General features: G+C 40.4%; 1 protein-coding gene across 3 annotated transcripts in view; it reads left to right on the top strand.

Moving 5' to 3' along the window:
- Nucleotides 1-21,571, top strand: part of SLC14A1 (solute carrier family 14 member 1 (Kidd blood group)) — a 51,435-nt gene that overhangs the window by 24,622 nt on the left and 5,242 nt on the right. For all 3 annotated transcript variants that reach the window (XM_063456794.1, XM_063456796.1, XM_063456795.1), the window contains exons 2-7: nt 3,167-3,341; nt 4,847-5,036; nt 5,472-5,600; nt 9,595-9,787; nt 18,305-18,452; nt 19,639-19,773. In XM_063456794.1, the coding sequence (XP_063312864.1) occupies nt 3,167-3,341; nt 4,847-5,036; nt 5,472-5,600; nt 9,595-9,787; nt 18,305-18,452; nt 19,639-19,773 (970 nt within the window). The remainder of the gene's footprint in view (nt 1-3,166; nt 3,342-4,846; nt 5,037-5,471; nt 5,601-9,594; nt 9,788-18,304; nt 18,453-19,638; nt 19,774-21,571) is intronic.

The raw sequence follows: 21,571 nt of genomic DNA on the forward strand, positions 1-21,571 counted from the left end.
GAACAGTACCCCCCATGTACAGGTTTTATGGTGTCTTGGAAAGTTATAGGGTTAAATATAGTGCTAGCAAATTAAATTCCCTTTACTTTCGACATGGGTGGTCAGGCAGTTCCCGCTAATTGTAATTAATTAAGATACCTAATTACGTAAAAATATTACATAAATATATGTGTAGAATGAATATATATGTATATATATATATATATATATATATATACATATGTGTGTATATATATATGTATATGTATATATAATTTTTATTTATATATAGGTGTGTATATATAGTGATATATACGTATATATTTATGTATATAGATATATATATTATTTCATTCTACGTGTATTTTGATATATATATATATATATTAATATCACAATACAGTTAGAACGAAATAAAACACATCTATATATTTAATTATTTATTTTTAATTATTTAATTTTATTTTTTAACGTATTTACATATTTTTTTTTATATTACATATAAATATATATATAACAGTAATTATATATATATATATATATATATATATATATATATATTTAATCAGTATCAGTCTACGTGTAATTTGATATTAATATATATATATATATATATATATATATATATATATAATTATATATATATATATATATTAATAGTAAAATACACCTAGACAGTGTATGTGTGTGTATGTATATGTGTATATATATACTTAGATCATATATATATAATATATATATGATCTAAGTATATTATTATTTTTTACACTTATTTTAATTTATTTTATTTTATTTCCAGCCAGCAGGGGGACTACCTGTCATTACAGGCAGTCCCCCTGCTGGCAATGCCTGAGCCAGCTAACCCGGCCATGTGATTGTGAGGTCCTCGCAAGGACCTCACTCTCACATGGCCGGAGGGGCTGCAAGAAGACGGATGTGCCACGGGGGGCTCCCTGGGAGTCGCCCCAACCACGATCGCCGGCGTGGGATTGCCGGCACCGGGTAAGTAACAAAAAAACGGAGGGCGTACTATTACGCCCGGCGGCATTTAGAGCCGCTTAAAATAGGGCGTAATAGTACGCCCTCCGGTCTTAAAGGGTTAAAGGACCACTGTAGGCATCTAGACCACTTCAGCTCAATGGGACGACAGCCATGGGATGGCAGGCATGCAGACCAATTTGATGCAGTGTGCGTTGTATGGTCTCAGCACTGACAGGCTGACCCCCACCCCTTCATCCTCTGCAGCAATGCTGGCAGCACTCATTTGTCTATTTCCCAAAGACAACCTCTGGATATGACGTTGAGCACGTGCTCTCAACTTCTTTGGTCGACCATGGCGAGGCCTGTTCTGAGTGGAACCTGTCCTGTGAAACCGCTGTATGGTCTTGCCCACCTGTGCTGCAGCTCAGTTTCAGGGTCTTGGCAATCTTCTTATAGCCTAGGCCAGGGGTAGGCAACCTTTTAGCAGCACTGTGCCGATATAGGATTGTGATGTCCCGTAGCGTGCCGGTCCTATTTTTTTTAAATTGAGGTGTGTATGCTGCCGTATTCTGCTTGTGTTATTTGTACTGTAATTGCTTTGGATCGTTGTATTTGTGCATTATATTGTATATATTATATTGTATATGTTCATTAGTAGTTTGTGGTATCGTGTATGATACATATGAATGTGGGCTGTGTATGGGGGCTGCTTGTGGAATTGTGTGTGGATGCATATGTCACATTGTGTGTTTAGTAATGTGGGGCTGTTTGGGGTATTGCATGTGAGAGGCTGCATGTGGGGTTGTGTGCATGTATGTGGATTGTTAGTGGGTTACGTTTGTGCTGATTGTGTGTATGTTTGTGTGTGGGCTGTTTGTATTATTTGTATGAGGGGAGTGTTATTCTGCATTTCTGTGTATATCTAGCAGTGTGGGTGACTTCCCTGGGGTCCAGTGGGGACCAGGCTGGCCAGGTACAGGTCAAGGACAGGAGCTGCAACAGCAGCTGCGGGCTGCTTTACTACATGTGGATTACCATTCACAAGTGCTGGGAGGAAGTGATCTCAGATCACTTCCTCCATGTGCTACAATGCTTAAATTGAGGATTGTCCTTCACAACCTCTTCGTATTAGCAGATATCTGAAGTTTTACTAGGACTCCTGATAAGCCAGAGCCTGTTTGGCTCTAGCAGCCTTGAGTGCCGTGCAAAGACACCTTGAGTGCCGTGCATGGCACTAGTGCCGTAGGTTGCCTACCCCTGGCCTAGGCCATCTTTATGTAGAGCAACAATTCTTTTTTTCAGATCCTCAAAGAGTTCTTTGCCATGAGGTGCTATTTTGAACTTCCAGTGACTAGTATGAGAGAGTGTGAGAGCGATAACACAAAATTTAACACACCTGCTCCCCATTCACACCTGAGACCTTGTAACACTAACGAGTCACATGACACCAGGGAGGGAAATTGGCTAATTTGGCCCATTATTTATTTTCTGTGCAGCATAACTTAAAGTCACTTCAAAGAACGTTTTTCACATTGTTTTGGATTAACAGCATTTAAAGGGATATTTGAAAATGTTGATAGACTTGAGTCTTCTTTTCACTGATATTAAATTGGTTACAGCAATGATTGACAGAGCTCAGGAAAATTATTTTGAAAAACTAATAAATAAGTAAGTATTTTTTATGTAATAAATAAGTAAGAATTTTTTATGTAACGTCCCTGTTAAGTTGGGCTGAACACACGCATTTTAAACTAAACTTTCCCTTTACAAAGACCATTCTATGCCTTCTTTAAACAATTCAATTCAAATAGTGTTCCAAGTGAAATCATTACCGAGAGGTTCAACTTACACTTAGCAGATGTTGCATATTCCATTTTCTCTCTACCTTGTGATGGCATCACAGTTTGCCCTCACCTTTACATATCGCCAGGCATGGCTGCCCCTTTGGAGAGCTGGAGAACTTGAACTCAGGTCCTCATAATTTCCAGTCCATTTCACTACCTGTGAGTCATTATAGTTTGACACCTGTCTGTTTGTTTTCCTGATTAGCCCAGCATCCCTTGGGCACTGGACTCCTGCTGACTCAACTGCTGTTATTTGACTCATCTGTGGTTTGTTAACTGTTGCCAGCGGGTTTACGATTCACAAGAGCTGGTCTTCTAGATTCTTACCTAGTACTTATTAATCCTCTTCATATTTGATTTAGGATCCTAAAATACTGGAAAGCATGGAAAGTCAAATTCCTATTAACATGCTGGAAAGGGAAGAAAAGGGGAGGATTGTTGAAGGTCAAACACCATTCTCTAAAGGCCTTGGGTTCTTTTGTACAGGCATACATTACATTTCAGGAGAAATGAAGGAGTTTGGGAACTGGCTAAAAGGTAAGAAATGACCATGGAACGGTTTAATTATTTTCAGTAAAGAGGTGTTGTGGAATCCATACATTATTAAAAATATTAAGTATGCCTACAAACTAAAAACTTTGACCTGGATTAAAATATTAGAAATTTAACAATGGAGGCAATTACTTACTATACAGCATACATTCATGTGGTAATTATTCATTTACATTACGCTCTTTACATTATAGAAAACAATTAATATCATGTTTTTACAATAGATCTACAAATGTAGAACTCAGGGCACGGTACTGCATATCCTGCTTCAAAGGACAGTAGTAATGGGGTGGCGTCTGTCAAAATTCCTACAGTACCAAAATACATTCTAGAATTTAAATTTTAACCTCTATACTAACATGATATATACACTGAGTTTTATGTCTAATTTACTTTACAGTACAAAGTAGAATGTAGATTAAAATGTAATATGAAAAACAACTTCCTTAATGGTACAAAGGCACTATCAAATCTGATTTCCCTCCCTTAAAGTGCAAGTCTAAATAAACCCAGAAGGTTCAGGGCTATATTGTAGCAGCAGAGGGTTGTTGAGATATTTCACTGGACTAATGCATCATCGGTAGAATCTGTCCAACCATTGGGAGTTGCAGTTTTAGTTCCTAGAAAGGTTGACTCAGCCCTTCACAATTCCGAAGTAGATAAAATGAACACCATTAAATTGGGTAATAGTAACATCCCCTGAATGTTGGGTAAAAGTAATATCCCCAAGATGTACTTGGAAACAAGAGTAATCTGAATGTACATTTCCTGTTTAAATACTTTTATCCCAGACTTAAGATAAGGCCAGGGACTAATAAATAAAGTATTTAGAAAATTGGGCAGACTAGATGGGCCGAATTACTCTTACCTGCTGTCACACTCTATGTTTCTTTGTTGAAGTCATACTACGTGCTGCAGTTTATATTCTGTAGACTTCAATAGCGGTCTGTTATGTACTAATGACAACAAAGGCCCAATTTAATCCAGACAAATATACTTCCAATATGGGACGATGATAACTACATACAAACACTTACCTACAGCAATGATTCCAAAACCAGTCTTCATGGCTTAGCATCAGACAAGTTTTGTAAGTATCTCCATTGGAATAGAACAAGAAAATGCATCAATCCTGGACTGCTGCTAGCCCATGAGGACTGCTTTGGGAACCACTGGCCTACAGAAATCTATACATTACAATCGTTTTGTTCTAAGTTCATACATTGGCTATGCATCTGAACAGAGTTATTTACTAAAGTGAGAACTGTAAGGCGTTCAAAGTGAATGTCAAGTTTAAGGCAAAAATAACAAATCTGGTAGAATAGTTGGTTAGATTTTTTTTTTTCAGTTTGGGTACTTTTGACCTTAAGTTTGAAATTCACTTGGTAAATAACCCTGTAAGTTTTAATCCTTTAGGTGTACACATGCTTCTCTAATAAACCTGTAATGTTATAGGGATGCTTCACATTTTTTTTCCTCTTTTCTTCAAGATAAGCCTTTCCCATTGCAGTTCATCGACTGGGTTCTGCGTGGAACCTCCCAAGTGATGTTTGTAAACAATTCTCTTAGTGGGATCCTTATTATTGTTGGACTGTTTCTTCAAAACCCATGGTGGGCAATCGCAGGTTGCTTGGGAGCAGCAGTATCTACCTTCACGGCCATTCTCCTAAGTCAAGACAGGTAACCTTGTAACTACTGGGAGTAGATACAATACAATGAATTGATAAGTCCTCTGTAATACGGATATAGATATAGATGTAGAGAGAGAGAGTGTGTGTGTGTGTATACACATTCATAATAAACTACAAAATTGGACATATTCAGAACACCTCATTGCATAACAGCAATTAATCAATAATAATATGATATTCAACTTTAATATGAATGTACAACACTCTTATTAGTGTTCTTAAATACTCTCCATTTTGTTCCAGGCACCTAAAACTAATTGAAGTCTTTCTGTTTAGAAACTCTCTTTTGTTTTATGAGTCCATATTACTTTATTAGGCAGTATATAAATTTTTCCCTCAATATTTTGAGTCATAATATACTTTCACATTTACATTATATGTAAGGTCTCATGTCTAATATGGTTTCTTTAATCCTCCAATCCAGATCTGCAATTGCTGCTGGACTTCATGGTTACAATGGTATCCTTGTTGGCTTGCTCATGGCAGTGTTTTCTGATAAAGGAGACTGGTACTGGTGGCTGCTTTTTCCAGTGACCGTCATGTCCATGACATGGTATGTTTACACTATGAAGCTTTCTACAGCAAAAATGTGAAGTAACCTATAATCCATCTATTGTCATGACTTAGACATCTTATCTATGTTTAGACAAAAAACTTAAGGGTACACATGACATGGGAAATTCTTTAACTTTTTTGTTAAATATATGTTCAGCAACATCTTCTGAGTACAGTGATACCACCCATGTATAGGTGTGTCGGGTTCTCTGGGGGCTAAAATACCTTATTTGGAGGGTGTGCATTCCAGTTTTCCAACTTGGAATTTTCACAGCTGGTCATCATGCACCCATGTCCCATTTGGGACATTTTTGAAGCTGGCCAATGTAATTTACCCCCATCAAACCATATATTTTTGAAAGGTAGACACCATAGGGTATTTCAAATGGTGGTATTTTAACACTTTCCATGCACTAATTTTACCACCAGTCTCTGTCAAACGTTTGGATAGTCATTGTTTTGTGTTATTTTTCACGTTCTACTTTAGGCATGGATTCTCAGCTCCTGCTAGGTGTTACTGCCAAAGAACACCCCAATATGTGTTCAGAAACATCTCCTGAGAACAGTGATACCACCTATGCATATGTTTGTTGGATTGTTTGGGAGGTGCAATGCCAAACGCCTGACATGTGTTTTTCAAATTTTACATATCTTCTTTGCCTATCTTCTTTTTGGGGGCCTTTTCAGATATCACAATTTATTTTCTTGCCATAAGCGTGCATATATTTGAAAGGTTGATACCCATTGGTATTATATATGGAGTGTTTTGATGCCTTTGATGCAATCGTTTTAGTCAAAAAATTGGATTAAATGTGTGGTGGTATATTTTCAATTTTCATTTTTACGCACACAATGCTTTTTGACTGGGATTTAGGAGAGCCTGTTGTTGGTTATTGCAAAAAAACACTCCAGGTTGTTTTCTGCAAGGCCTCCTTAGTACACCCATGCATAGGGTAAACGTAACAAAAAAAATTAAACTGAACGGCAAATGTTAAAAAAAATAATAAATGGACCAGTGTGTGGTATCGTTTGAAGCAGTCCCCAATGCAGAGTCCAGGCTGTCCAGGCTGTCCAGGGCAACCAGGACAGTGATATACAGTATCTTTTCTCTGCCCCCTCTGAAAAAACAGACTCTGCATCTTTTTGTGGGATCCTGCTTTGCTGCAGTAGGGGGATTTTAAATATAAAATGTGTAGCCCCAACTCTGCTCTCTCCCATCACCACCCGGGGAGCAGGTGCATCACGGTACAAAATCCCCGAAAAAATTTAACAACAAAAAAGCGTTGTGGGTTGAAATCTGCATTACGTAGATTGGAACATTTTTGTACCAGTCCCTTGTCGTTTGTATAATTAGGTAGGGCTGCAGCAGCTGAACTGCCAGATCAACCCCACCCATGCTGGTTATAGGCCTTGATGCACACTGGCTTCCTTGGGCTCTCCGCTCTGCCACGTACAGAGACCTTCACAGTCCTCTCAGTGTGGATTGTGATAAGAAGGTACACATACTTCTTCTCTCTGTACTTAACTGCCAACAGCTCCTTTTGGTGCAGAGCTGAGGTCTCCCCCCTTCGTAGCCGGGAGCATGCAAGTTGTCCTGAGAAGCCTGCGCGGTTCTTTTTGATTGTACCGCAAGCTACTGTATCAAAACAATACAGTAGCTTGAACAAAGGGACACTTGTATAAAAATTGTCTATATACAAGTGGTACCCTTTGTTCATCAGGGGGAATATCAGGTCCCAGACAATCTTGCCACTTGTTCCCATACATTCTGGGCAACCTGAAGGGGCAAGGTGGCTATCCTTTCCCTCATACACCCGGAAGGCCTGAGTATACCAAGTCTCGCTATCACAGAGCTTATACACCTTTACACCATACCTAGAGCGCTTGGAAGGAATATACTGCTTGAATCCCAGCCTTCCCTTATACTTCATCAGGGATTCATCCACGCATATATTCCTTCCAGATGTATAAGCCTCTGCAAACCTGGCAGCAAAGTGGGTAATCAGGGGGTGTATTTTATACAGCCTGACAAACTGGGGATGCTCCCTAGGGGGGCACAGGCTGTTGTCGATGAAGTGCATTAAATGTAGAATTATTTCATACCTCTTCCTCGATCTACATTGGGAGTAGAGCAGATGGGGCTACTGCTCCAGTAGGAGCAGATGGAGGGCTTCTTTATAATGCCCATCAACATAGTCAATGCCCAGAATGTTTTAAATTCTGGCACATCGATGGGGGCCCATTGCTGCTTTTCCGAAAAAGAGTTGGGCTTTGCAGCACGGAACAGATCGGCATATAAATTAGTTTGGGCGACAATGTTCCCCAATACATCTTCACCCAAAAACAGGTCCTTAAACTGCTGAGGGCTAAAACCTGCGACATCCAAATTGATGCCAGGATTTGCAGTGAAGGGTGGGTTATCTGACCTCTGGAGATGAGGCACTACCCACTCCTCGGCAGTACTGCCAGCTGGAGTAGAACGTCTCCTTCTGGCAGGGGGACTAGCAGGCACAGATAGATCATAATTAGATGAATCACTAGCAGCAGACACTGTATCTAGTGATAATGTATCTGAGCACCTGGCAGGGTCAAAATCAGTGTCGGAGTCTGACATAGACGTGTCAGACTAGCGCAAGGATGGCATATGCCTGCTCAGCGCTATACGACCTCTGTGACTTGATCACAATGCTTTAGTTAATGATCTGTCACAAAAAAAAAAATGAACCCCTAAAAAAAATGCACAGACAGCTAAATAAGTGCTGCTGTGAAAGAGCCTGTGATCTATACAGTGATCACTGGCAGAATAGGGGTTAATAGCTCTGAAAAGAGCTTTTGGGTCTCACAAAAAAATTAACTCCTTAAAAAAAACCCAAAAAGTGCTGCTGTGCAAGAGCCAGTGATTATAGTGATCACTGGGAAGATAGGGGTTGATGGCTCTGAAAAGAGCCTTTTGGTCTCAAAATGTTACAAATCCCTATCTAAAACTACCTCTAAAAATCTCTCTAAATCTCTCTACCTAAAACACAGATCTCTCTCCCACTCTCACTAAAACACAAGTAAAGAGAGGGAGGGAGAACCACACTGATCAGAGTCAATATTTAATAATATTGACCTGATCAGACAAATGGGGATCATAGTTAGAATAAAATTGTTATAGGGGCAAGCTCTGATTGAATGTCCCTAGCCTGCCCCTATGATGAGGCAGGCTAGGGACAGCGTCAGAAGCCCCATGAAGCACTGCCTTTAGAAAGGCAGCACCATCTTGGGAGCCACATGGCTGGGGAGAGTAGAGGGTGTTAATATTAATTTTGTTTATATTTATTATTTGTTAAATAAAAATTTCATTCTTCACTGAGTGTCTCGACCCCTCGAGGCACTCAGCACATGCAGAGCATTGGAAACCTGTCCGATGGCTTCTGATGCTCTGCTTAACTGACGGGCGCCACGTGGAGCAACCCGAAAGTGCTCTCCGGGTGCCCGGCAGATATGAGCAGTATTGCACGATGCCTCCACATCGAGGCATCGCTGCAATACTATCAGAGTGGCTGGAAGCGTTCACGATCGCTACCAGCACTCAAAATAGCTGCGGATGTCAGGTACGTCCGAGGTCCTTAAGGATCGTTTTTTGTCGGACGTACCTGATACGACCGTGGTCGGGAAGGGGTTAAAGAAACATTGTATGAAAAACAATATTTCAAATTTCTAACAAATTGTCAATTTGTAAAATCTCTTAATTACAAAGTACACAGTTTTAGAAAAACGTTTTATTCTAAAAACATGTAATATTTGATAATGGCCATAACACCCTTAAGGCCAGACAAGCCAATCATGAGCAACATATTTTACATAGAAACCTTGTTTTATTTTTTTTTATTTTTTTCCAATATTTTTTATTAAAATGCATGCAAATATATATTCTTCTGGAAAACCTGCATGCTTTGTTCAATGCTTTGACTCTTGAGGATTCCTAAAACATTACTCTTTATTTACAGCCCAGTGTTGTCTAGTGCTCTCGCTTCTATCTTCAGTAAATGGGACCTGCCTGTTTTTACACTGCCTTTCAACATTGCTGTGTGTCTGCACATTGCTGCTACTGGCCATTACAATATATTTTTTCCCACTGTGTTGATCCAGCCAATAGATGCAGTCCCAAACATAACCTGGTCTGATGCTGATATAGCCTCGGTAAGTACAGTTTACAATAAATATACGCTATACATTAAGTAAATGCAAAGTACTTTTCGTTTTCTTGTTTTTTGGTTTGTTTATTTTTTCACATTTTATAATTCCTTGCTACAAATAATGAAAAAAGTGATTTTGGCAAGCAGTCACTCATAATGTGGAGGAAGAATAAATCGTGTTATGATCCACTGTTGATGGGCCAATGTAAGTATATTTTATTTACTCATCCCTGCTTCTCTGTCATTGATACTCTTTTTTGTTTGGGTTTGTTTGTTTGTTTCTGGGATTTAATTTTTCATTTTAATTTTATTTTTGTAGATCTACAGCTATGTTAGAAAAGCAATAAAAACTTTGGACTGTTTATAGATCAAACTTTTGAACTTGTTGAATAAATTATACCACATATAGAAGTAAATCTTCCTCTAACCTCCTTAACCCCTTAAGGACACATGACATGTGTGACATGTCATGATTCCCTTTTATTCCAGAAGTTTGGTCCTTAAGGGGTTAAAGGGGCATTGTAATCATTTCATCTTATTGTAATATTTATAGTGCCTGGAGTCCCCCCAATGTGCCGCCTCTTTATTCAGTGTTAAGCCATCTTTGAATAGTTTAATTATACATGAGGGTCCCCATCATCTGGAAGACCAGCTCATCTGTGATAGTCAGGTTAATGAGGAAGCGTTATATAAACAACAATGGGTGGTGGTGACTTTCTGAGGTTGTCTGCTGACTGTTCTCAGCCTATCAGAGCTACTTATTGCTAGTATGACTTGATATGGCTGAGGAGGGTGTGTAATCTCCGTTTTAGCCATACCTTCCTGGCAGCTAGTCCTTGGGTGAGCACAAACTTTTATTCAGTGTTAAACCCTTTTTAAAATGGCTTAACACTAAATGGAGGCATTGTGCCAGGGGATTCCAGGCACTACAACCGCTGCAATTAAATAAAATGGTTATAGTGTCTGTTTAGAGTGTCCCTTTCATTGAATGGAACATTTCATTCTGGCATAGGATCCTTAAAGGGACACTTCAGGCACCCAGACCACTTCTGCCCATTGGAGTGGTCTGGGTGCCAACTCCCACTACTCTTAACCCTGCAAGTGTAATTATTGCAGTGTTTTATAAACTGCAATAATTACCTTGCAGGGTTAACTCCACCTCTAGTGGCTGTCAGCCACTAGAGGACACTTCCTGACTCATAGCAAAGATTTTCTTTGCTAGAGCGTCGCTGGACGTCCTCACGCTGTGTGAGGACCTCCAGCGTCGCTCAATTCCCCATAGGAAAGCATTGAAAATGTGCATTAGGTCTCCTCGGCCGGTGGACGGGATCAGTCTCGCCCACCGGCCGACAGAGTCAGAGGAGGAAGGAGGTACGAGGGACATCGTCGCTGCTCCAGGTAAGTTACTGAAAGGGTTTTCACCCCTTCAGCAACTGGGGATTGGGGGGTGGGAGGGAGAGGGAACCTGATTGTTTTCCTGGCACTGGAGTTTTCCTTTAATGAAGAAATAGTTATGGCAGTATAGACCAACATAATGTGCAACAGGTTTTAAGTCATTATATTTATTGTTATTGTATTATATATATTGCTTTTTATGTACTTTGCATTAGGGTTTTTTTTGTAGTTTTTTTTTGGGGGGGGGATTTCCATGATGTTATATAAGAGTTAATAATCTAGTTTCTTATAAAAGGAATTGAAATACAAAGTGTGATACAATGTTATGTAGTTTGTTACAGCTGCACATTCCAGGGAAAACTGGAAACTCTTTAGTACAAATGCTCAGTAATACTACAAAACTATTGACCCATGGAAAATTCCAATCATGAAAAAGGTTTCAGACATTTTGTAACAATGAACAGCTTCTCTGCCAATTTTTTTTACGTTGCTGAAATGTTGCTTTAGGAACAAAACCAGTAAAACTCTAACAGATTTAACTGCATTTTTTATACATTTGTTTGTTCGAGCTATATCCAGGCAGTGTTAACGGGATTATTGATTCTAATGTTTAGATACATATCAGCAATAAATAAGATGCGGTAATGGAGTGAAAATGGCACGTAGGTTGTAAAACATCACTGACTGGCAGTTGTCAGTGTGGCAGAGGGTGAATACAACATTCAGTGATGGTTAGTGACAACAAATAACTAGCATGGAAATAAATATTGACAGAGGCCTAGAGGTGAAGAAACAAGCTTACATACTACGAGGAAGTGAGGTGTAAAGAGAAACAAGTGCAATAACAACATTTCAGAGGGGAGCAGTGTTTGATGGATATACCAGACTCAAATTAAGCTTGTAAAAGTGGTGTATTAGGGGGAGGGAGAGTGGAAGGAGAGAGTGTATAGGCCCATGGAAATGAGTGACTTGTGGTAGGAAACTGTAATGAGAGCAGAGTCACTGACGAAGGTTGTAGTCTTTCCTAAAGAGCAGGGCAGGATTAACATAGGGGCTGGTGGAGCTGCAGCTCCAGGCCCAGGCCCATGGAATAGGCCCATTTAAAAAAAAAAAAACATTTTTTTTAAAATTTTTTTTTTTACACACTACTCTTAGGTTTGCCATCTGACTGGTATTTTACTGGTTTGCCACCTGACTGGTATTTGAGGCTGCCTGGCCGTGCCAGTATTGCAGTAATACCGGCAATACAAATGCAGGTATTTTTCTCAGAATAAATGGAGATTACTCTGCAATACCAGCACCGGCCAGTAGGGTTCACTGTGTGCGGAGAGAGGCAGGGGTAGGAAGTTACAGCATATCCCTGCCTGTCTCTACTACTTACTGATCCGTGGGGGAGCAGCAATACAGCACAGAGTCCAGACAGCAGCTCTACAGCTCAGGTAAGAGAGGAATGGGGGGAAAGGCAGCAGGGACACATGGGGACACTGAGACACTAGGGGACACTGAGGCACTAGGGGACATATGGGGACACTGAGACACTAGGGGAAACAGACACTAGGGGACAAATGTGGAAACAGACACTAGGGGACACTGAGACACTAGGACACATGGGGACACAGACACTGGGAGACCTGGAAACACTGAGACACTTGGGGACACTGGAAAACATGGGGACACTGAGACACTAGGGGACACTGGGACACATGGGGATGCTGAGACACATGGGGATGCTGTGAAACATAGGGACATTGGGAGACACTGAGAAATCGGGACACAGAGACACTATCTCCCCATTTCTCCCAGTGTCCCCATGTCCCCCATCCAGTGTCACAAGTGTCTCAGTGTCCCCAAGTCTCCCAGTGTCTGTGTCCCATGCCTCTCAGTGTGCCTAGTGATCCCATGTGTCCCAGTGTCCCTATATGTCCCAGTGTCCCCATATCTATGTCCACAACTGTCCCCATGTCTCCCAGTGTCTCCAAGTGTCTGTCTCCCAGCAAGTGTCCCCAGTGTCCCCTAGTCTCCCAGTTTCCCCTAGTCTCTCAGTGTCTGTGTTCCCATGTCTCTGTGTCCCTAGTGTCTTAGTGTCCACAAATGTTTCAGTGTCCCCATGTCTCCCTAGTGCCTCAGTGTCCCCATTTCTCCCAGTTTCCCTAAATGTCTCAGTGTCCCCATGTCTCACTGTGTCCCCAGTATCCTAGTGACATGGGGACACACTGAGACATTGGGACACTGGGAGAAATGGGGACACTGAGACACTGAGAGACTAGGGGACTGGGCGACATGGGGACACTGACACTGTGATACATAGGGACACTGAGACACTGGGTGACTTGCGAGACTGAGACACTGGGAGCAATCCATCTATACAGCAGAATCAAACTGTGAGTAGTCTGTTGGTGATTTTACAGAATTTTCTCTGATGTCACTCCTTGTGATTATACAAATGGCTGGTATTTTTTTTCCAAGAAAGGTGGCAACCCTAACTACTCTTCACATACTCTTGTTTAAAGGAGCACTATATGGTCAGGAACACAATCATGTATTTCTGACCCTATTATGTTAAAACCACCACCCTGGCCCCTTCTTGCCTCCCTAAGTATAGTAAAATATAACTTGTATTCAAGTCTGCAGCTGCTGTCTCTGCCTCTGAACTGACTGTCTGCTGACATCATCAGAAGTGGTGGTCTGAGCAAATTACAATACTTCCCCATAGGATTGGCTGAGACTGTCAACTATGCAGATCAGGGGCAGAGCCAGCAGAAGTCCAACATAGCCCCGGCCAATCAGCATCTCCTCATAAAGATAAATTGAATCAATGCATCTGTATGAGGAAAGTTCAGTGTCTGCATGCCGAGGGTGGAGACACTGAATGGCAGTGCTGCACACTAGGCAGTACTGCCCCAGGAAGCACATATAGAAGCCATCTAAGGAGTGCCCAGTGGAGTTATTTTCTCTGAAAAGACAGTGTTTACTGCAAAAGGCCTGGATGGAATGATTCTACTTACCAGAACAAATACAATAAGCTGTAGTTGTTATGGTGACTATAGTGTCCCATTAAGTTTGGAAGCTTAAAAGGGATGTATGGGAACAAAACTTGTGTGGACTGGCTGACAATAAAATTAGTTTGGGTAATGCAGACGCTGGTCTCTCTAACACTGTGGCATGTCCCCTTTCTTCTACACTCACTACATACACCGTTTCTCTGTCTCAGACTATATACCAGGAACTTCTGCCTGCTAGTAAGAAGGTAAGGAGACAAGTGGACATGTGAGTGCTAGGGGACCGTCCTTAGAAAGCATGGAGTGAGCGCATTTTAGGATGCATTTATGTCAAGCTCAGGGTGCTGCCTGCATAGTATGCCCTTAGTTGGACAGCCTGCAGATTGGCTGGCAGCCTGACATGCATTCATGCCAGGCTGTCCTTCAAATTCTTTAGACAGACATGCCCCCTTTTTGGGAGGCATGACTGTTTTAGTGGTTTTGGTCAATAAGATCCCATAATTAGGCCCATCATAATTGTCAGAACCAGGCCCAGTGTGCTCTTAATCCGGCCCTGCTAAAGAGGCAAGTTTTCAGAGTCTTTATGTGATTCTTGCACTTTGTCAAGAGTATATGGACGTGGTGCCCAATTTCACGACATCATGACTGATGCGGTGACTGTGAAGCCAGCATGTTGGCTCCAAAGTACAGATATTCCCTAATTTGGAAACGTATTACTATTGGACTAATCTAGTACAAAGTGAGATGGGTGACCCTAACAAGGATAAAGCATGAAGTAGCATTTAGATCATATTTATTTATAGATCTTTTAAGAGGGAGAGGACAATTTCATATTGTTCTAATGTATGTCCATACAGTTATTGGATAGTGATTTTAAAAACCTACATGCATTACTCTTATTGTGGAAGCAGGACAAGCCACCATCACACTTATTCTGAGAATAAATCGTTAGTAAAATGGAATTCTAAAATTGCCTTCTTTTTGAAGGGGTGGGCGGGGAGGGTGAGAGGGTGTGAGGGGATTTGGTAGTTGGGGGAATAATACTCCTGTTTCACAAAATGACATACAAAATATATTTGTCTGACTTCTAAAAAAAATGTAGAGATGATATTAAGTCTCTATTTATTAGTTCAGTAAAAATGAAAATCCAGCGCACTCCCTTATCTACTAAACAGCTACTTTGGTGCTCACCGACTTTGCTAGTTTTTTTTTTAAAAAACACCTAATCTAGGCAAAAAAAATATGGGGGTTTAGTTACATTATATCATCATACATTGCATAAGCCTGCCACAACGTCAATGTACCCCATCTTTGGCAGGTCCTACTCTAACAGCCAAATGTCTGTTAAATGAGCTACTTACTCATTCCAGGACACTATTTAGCCTTGACCTGCAGAGAGTCCCAGTAAGGAAGAATTTCTCAACTAACTGGACTAATCTCATAAGAGTAGACATTAGGCTGCTAGAGTAGGACCTGCCAAGAATGGGGTACATTGACATTGTGGCAGGCTTATGCAATGTATGATCATATACTGTAACTAAACTCCTATTATTTTTTGCATAGGTGAGGTGTTTTTAAATAAAACTATTACATTCTGGGAGACTTAAAATTGCTGTTTAGTGAATGAGCGAGTACGCTGGATTTTGTATGAAATATACATACAGCTATAAAACCTTGCACCTGTCCATCTTATCTCCAAAATATTACCACAAGCAGAAGATCTAAAAATGGGAAAAATAATTATAGTGAAAGACTGAGGACTCAAGGTTTGGATAAGGAGCTAATAAAAATATCTTCTATTGATCAAAGAGTTAACAAGCAGGCCAAACAATTAAACAAGCATTTGGCCCTTTAATAATATGTATGATATTTGGAGAATTTTAAACCCAAAGGATACTGAGTTTACACATCTGTCTCATGTCCATCTGTCCTTTTTCGTATTTCCGATCGAATGGGAAAATTTAGAGCTAATTGCACAGATGAAAAATATAAATGTGAGATAATTGGTAATACATGTTCGGATCATAATATTCTGTTGTTGGAATTAGAAGATTATATGAAGTATGACCATAGATCAACAAGGACAATGAATAACTTTCCCTTTGAATAAAAAGGAAATCTAGAATATCTGTCAAAACAGTTTTTTCATTTTTTTTTTTTTTAGAGAATGACCCTGAGGACACATCATTCCTAAACAATTGGTGTACTTTTAAATCTGTGTCTAGGGGCTATCTCACTAATTTGAATGCACAAAATAAAAATAACTCAAGATGCGTTTTTTTCTGAATTGATATACCTTGCAAAGGAAATTAAAGAAAATCCAGAACATGGCAAGCTTGCAGATTTCTTGAAAACTCAAGAAGAGATAAATATAATCTTAAGACAGAAGATTGCTTTTAATATGAATAAACTAAAGCAAAAATATTATAGTCAAGGTAACAAATTGAGTAAATTATTACTACATAGGCTCAAGATGAAAAAAAGAATAATCTAATTCATAAGCCATTTTCAAAAGAAAAAATTTTATGCAACCTTCTCATACAGGCTCATAAAAGATTTAAAAGAAAAACAATGTTATGCAACCTTCTCATACAAGATTTCATTGAATATTATGGATTTTTATATAATTTCTTCTTGATTGTAATTTAAAGGACCACTCTAGGCACCCAGACCACTTCAGCTTAATGAGGTGGTCTGGGTGCCAGGTCCCTCTAGGATTAACCCTTTTTTTTTATAAACATAGCAGTTTCAGAGAAACTGCTATGTTTATACTGAGGGTTAATCCAGCCTCCAAAACCTCTAGTGGCTGTCTCATTGACAGCCGCTAGAGGCGCTTGCGTGCTTCTCACTGTGAAAATCACAGTGAGAGCACGCAAGCGTCCATAGGAAAGCATTGTAAATGCTTTCCTATGCGACCGGCTGAATGTGAGCGCGGCTCCTGCTGCGCATGCGCATTCAGCCGATGACGTCGCAAGGAAGTAGGAGAGGAGGAGGAAAGCTCCCCGCCCGGCGCTGGAGAAAGAGGTAAATTTAACCCCTTCCTCCCCCCAAAGCCCGGCGGGAGTGGGTCCCTGAGGGTGGGGGCACCCTCAGGGCACTCTAGTGCCAGGAAAACGAGTATGTTTTCCTGGCACTAGAGTGGTCCTTTAACCCCATAAGGACACATGACATGTGTGACATGTCATGATTTCCTTTTATTCCAGAAGTTTGGTCCTTAAGGGGTTAAATAATCCCGCTAAAGAACAGGTTACAAAAAAAAAAAAAAAAACCCTGTTGTAAGTGGATTAGTTTTTTTCTTATCTAGATATTAATGTAGTAGCATAATAGAAGATATAATTCAAGGCAATTTTATGGAGTTATTAAAACTGCATCTAAGAATTTAATACTTTCTTGATAAACCTCAAATTAAGGTAACTTTGAAAGATAGGTTTCTGTTCTCCTCTCTTTAAATCTAATAAAATTACAGTTCAAGGTGGCCAACAGGTGGTATTTGACACTAACTAGACTTGCAAAGATGTATCCCGAGAGTACAAGTTATGCTGGAGATGCAGAATAACTAAAGGGACATACTTGCATATATTATTATTATTATTATTATTATTATTATTATTGCCATTTATATAGCACCAACAGATTCCGTAGTGCTTAACAATATATGGTTGGGTTGCCAAAAACATAAGAATAATATTCTCAATTAGTTGGATAATTTGACTGTGTCTAGATTCAAGAGAACTTCAATAGAAGTGTTGCTGTTATTACTAGATTGGGAAAAAATTTTAATTTTTCAGCTTCTAAAATAAACTACAACAATCCGTGCAACTATCTCAATGAGCTGGAATGTACTTTTTTATGAGGCAATTGAGTTGTCAGTATATAAATGTGTCAAATTATTTTTTCTTTTTTTTTTTTTTTTTTTTCCCTGCAAATTATTTGTTTATTTTGGGTAAATATCTTGCAAAATGCATTTTTTTCATAGTTAGAATATAGTGTCCTTTAGCTGTAGTGTAATTAAGTGCTCTGTTCAAATTGGTGTTGTTTCTGGATAGGACTTTCATTTCACATTTCACATTTAACAATTGTACCAGACTCTTGTGATTAACAGTTTGATAATTAGAATTCTTTATCAGCTTTTAAAGGCTATTCCTGTTGGTGTTGGGCAAGTATACGGATGTGATTACGCCTGGACAGGAGGCATTTTCCTGTTGGCTTTATTTATTTCTTCCCCAATTATCTGCATGCACGCTGCAATTGGATCATCTCTCGGAATGATTGCAGGTAATACAATGTAACAAGTATACACTTTTTCTTGTATAAAGTTAATGATGATCTTTGAAGAAAACACTACACTATACTACATATCAACATATGAGTGAGAGAGATGTTCTGCTATATTATTGCCCTCTGAGCCAATCCCAGGATCCCGTGTATCCCCACGGTGATCCCTGCCTAACCATTACTATATTATGCATGGGTCTATTCATGGGAACTGGGAATACAAATTCTAGGGATTTAGGAAGTGTAATTAAAATACCGTATTTATCGGCGTATAACACGCACCGGCGTATAACACGCACCTCATTTTCAGAAGGAAATTCCAGGAAATTTCCCCCCCTCCCATAGTATCCCCCCCCCCATCCCATAGTGTCCCCCCCCTTTCCATAGTATTCTCCACCCCCTCCCATAGTATTCTCCCCCCCCTCCCATAGTTTTATCCCCCCTCCCATAGTATTCTCCCCCCCCCATAGTGTTCCCCCCCCTTTCCATAGTGTTCCCCCCCTTTCCATAGTATTCTCCCCCCTTCCATAGTATTCTCCCCCCTCCCATAGTATTCTCCCCCTCCCATACTGTTCCCCCCTCATCCCATAGTGTTCCCCCCTTTCTATAGTATTCTCCACCCCCTCCCATAGTATTCTCCACCCCCTCCCATAGTATTCTCCACCCCCTCCCATAGTATTCTCCACCCCCTCCCATAGTGTTCCCCCCCTTTCCATAGTATTCTCCACCCCCTCCCATAGTGTTCCCCCCTCATCCCATAGTGTTCCCCCCCTTTCCATAGTGTTCCCCCCCTTTCCATAGTGTTCCCCCCCTTTCCATAGTATTCTTCCCCCCCTCCCATAGTGTCCCCTAGTGCACTTTCCCTCTTGTCCCATAATTACTTACCTGTCTTGAAGCGTGGGCCGGCTTCACAGCGCGCACCGCGGTACTGGAACTTCAATTTCAGGTTCCGGTTTCCGGCGGGACTGAAAGGAAGTGTGCACACAATAGTGTGCACACTTCCTTTCAGTCCCGCCGGAAACCGGAACCTGAAATTGAAGTTCCAGTACCGCGGTGCGTGCTGAACACCGGCCCACGCTTAAAGATAGGTAAGTAAATATGGGATATCGGCATATAAATACGGCTAACAGAGGAAGCAAAAATATTTCTGTACAACAAATCTTTGTTTTATTTTCTTTTTTTTCAGGATTAAGTATTGCAACACCTTTTGAGAAGATCTACTTTGGACTGTGTGGTTACAACTCTGTTCTTGCCTGTATTGCTGTAGGCGGAATGTTTTATGCCCTAACTTGGCAGTCTCACTTACTTGCAATTTCATGTGGTAAGTCAATGTATAAAATGTCTTAAACAACTCCCCAATGATCATCTCAGGCTCAGTGTCTTACAGTATCTGAATTACAATGTATTTAAAGTATATGCAAAGTATACACAGTATATTGCAGTGGTGTATACTTTATGGATGGACTGCAGTGAATGCCAACCTTGTGATTCTGGGCACTGGCTTGTTTTCATATGTAATGAAATGTACATGTGAAAAGTGATATGTTCACTCATGCAATGACTGTGGAATCATTCAAACTGTAAATAATAACAAAATATGGTTATAGACTCTACTCTCTAGGGGAAGTTGATTATATCAGAGTCATTTTCCCAAGACTCATTCTCCACTAATACAAGTCTGGGTTCCTCCTCTATGCATACCCCAAGATGGTGGTGGTGGCACTCCCCTACCATCACCATTCTCATGGAAGAATGGGTACATATACGCTGTAAGTCTTATATACAGTTGCAAGAAAAAGTATGTAAACCCTTTGGAATGATATGGATTTCTGCACAAATTGGTCATAAAATGTGATCTGATCAGTAGCTGCCCTGCCCTATAAAAACACACACCAGTTCTGGGTTTGCTTTTCACAAGAAGCATTGCCTGATGTGAATGATGCCTCGCACAAAAGAGTTCTCAGAAGACCTACGATTAAGAATTGTTGACTTGCATAAAGCTGGAAAGGGTTATAAAAGTATCTCCAAAAGCCTTGCTGTTCTTCAGTCCACGGTAAGACAAATTGTCTATAAATGGAGAAAGTTCAGCACTGCTGCTACTCTCCCTAGGAGTGGCCATCCTGTAAAGATGACTGCAAGAGCACAGCGCAGACTGTTCAATGAAGTGAAGAAGAATCCTAGAGTGTCAGCTAAAGACTCACAAAAGTCACTGGCAAATGCTAACATCCCTGTTAGCAAATCAACAATACGTAAAACACTAGACAAGAATGGATTTCATGGGAGGATACCACAGAGGAAGCCACTGCTGTCCAAACAAAACATTGCTGCACGTTTACAGTTTGCACAAGAGCACCTGGATGTTCCACAGCAGTACTGGCAAAATAGTCTGTGGACAGATGAAATCAAAGTTGAGTTGTTTGGAAGAAACACACAACACTATGTGTGGCGAAAAAAAGGCACAGCACACCAACATCAAAACCTCATCCCAACTGTGAAATATGGTGGTGGGGGCATCATGGTTTGGGGCTTTGCTGCATCAGGGCCTGGATGGATTGCTATCATCAAAGGAAAAATGAATTCCCAAGTTTATCAAGACATTTTGCAGGAGAACTTCAGGCCATCTGTCTACCAGCTGAAGCTCAACAGAAGATGGGTGTTGCAACAGGACAATGACCCAAAGCATAGAAGTAAATCAACAACAGAATGGCTTAAACAGAAGAAAATACACCTTCTGAAGTGGCCCAGTCAGAGTCCTGACCTCAACCCGATTGAGATGCTGTTGCATGACCTCAAGAAAGCGATTCACACCAGACATACCAAGAATATTGCTGAACCTGATCGTTGTGCACGTCTGATCTGCAACTACAGGAAACGTTTGGTTGAAGTTAATCCTGCCAAAGGAGGTTCAACCAGTTATTAAATCCAAGGGTTCACATACTTTTTCCACCTGCACTGTGAATGTTTACATGGTGTGTTCAATAAAAACATGGCAACATTTCATTCTTTGTGTGATATTAGTTTAAGCAGACTACGATTGTCTATTTTTGTGACTTAGATGATAATTAGATCACATTTTATGACCAATTTGTGCAGAAATCCATATCATTCCAAACACTTTC

Source organism: Pelobates fuscus, chromosome 5 (assembly GCF_036172605.1).
Source record: "Pelobates fuscus isolate aPelFus1 chromosome 5, aPelFus1.pri, whole genome shotgun sequence".
NCBI classification, from domain to species: domain Eukaryota; kingdom Metazoa; phylum Chordata; class Amphibia; order Anura; family Pelobatidae; genus Pelobates; species Pelobates fuscus.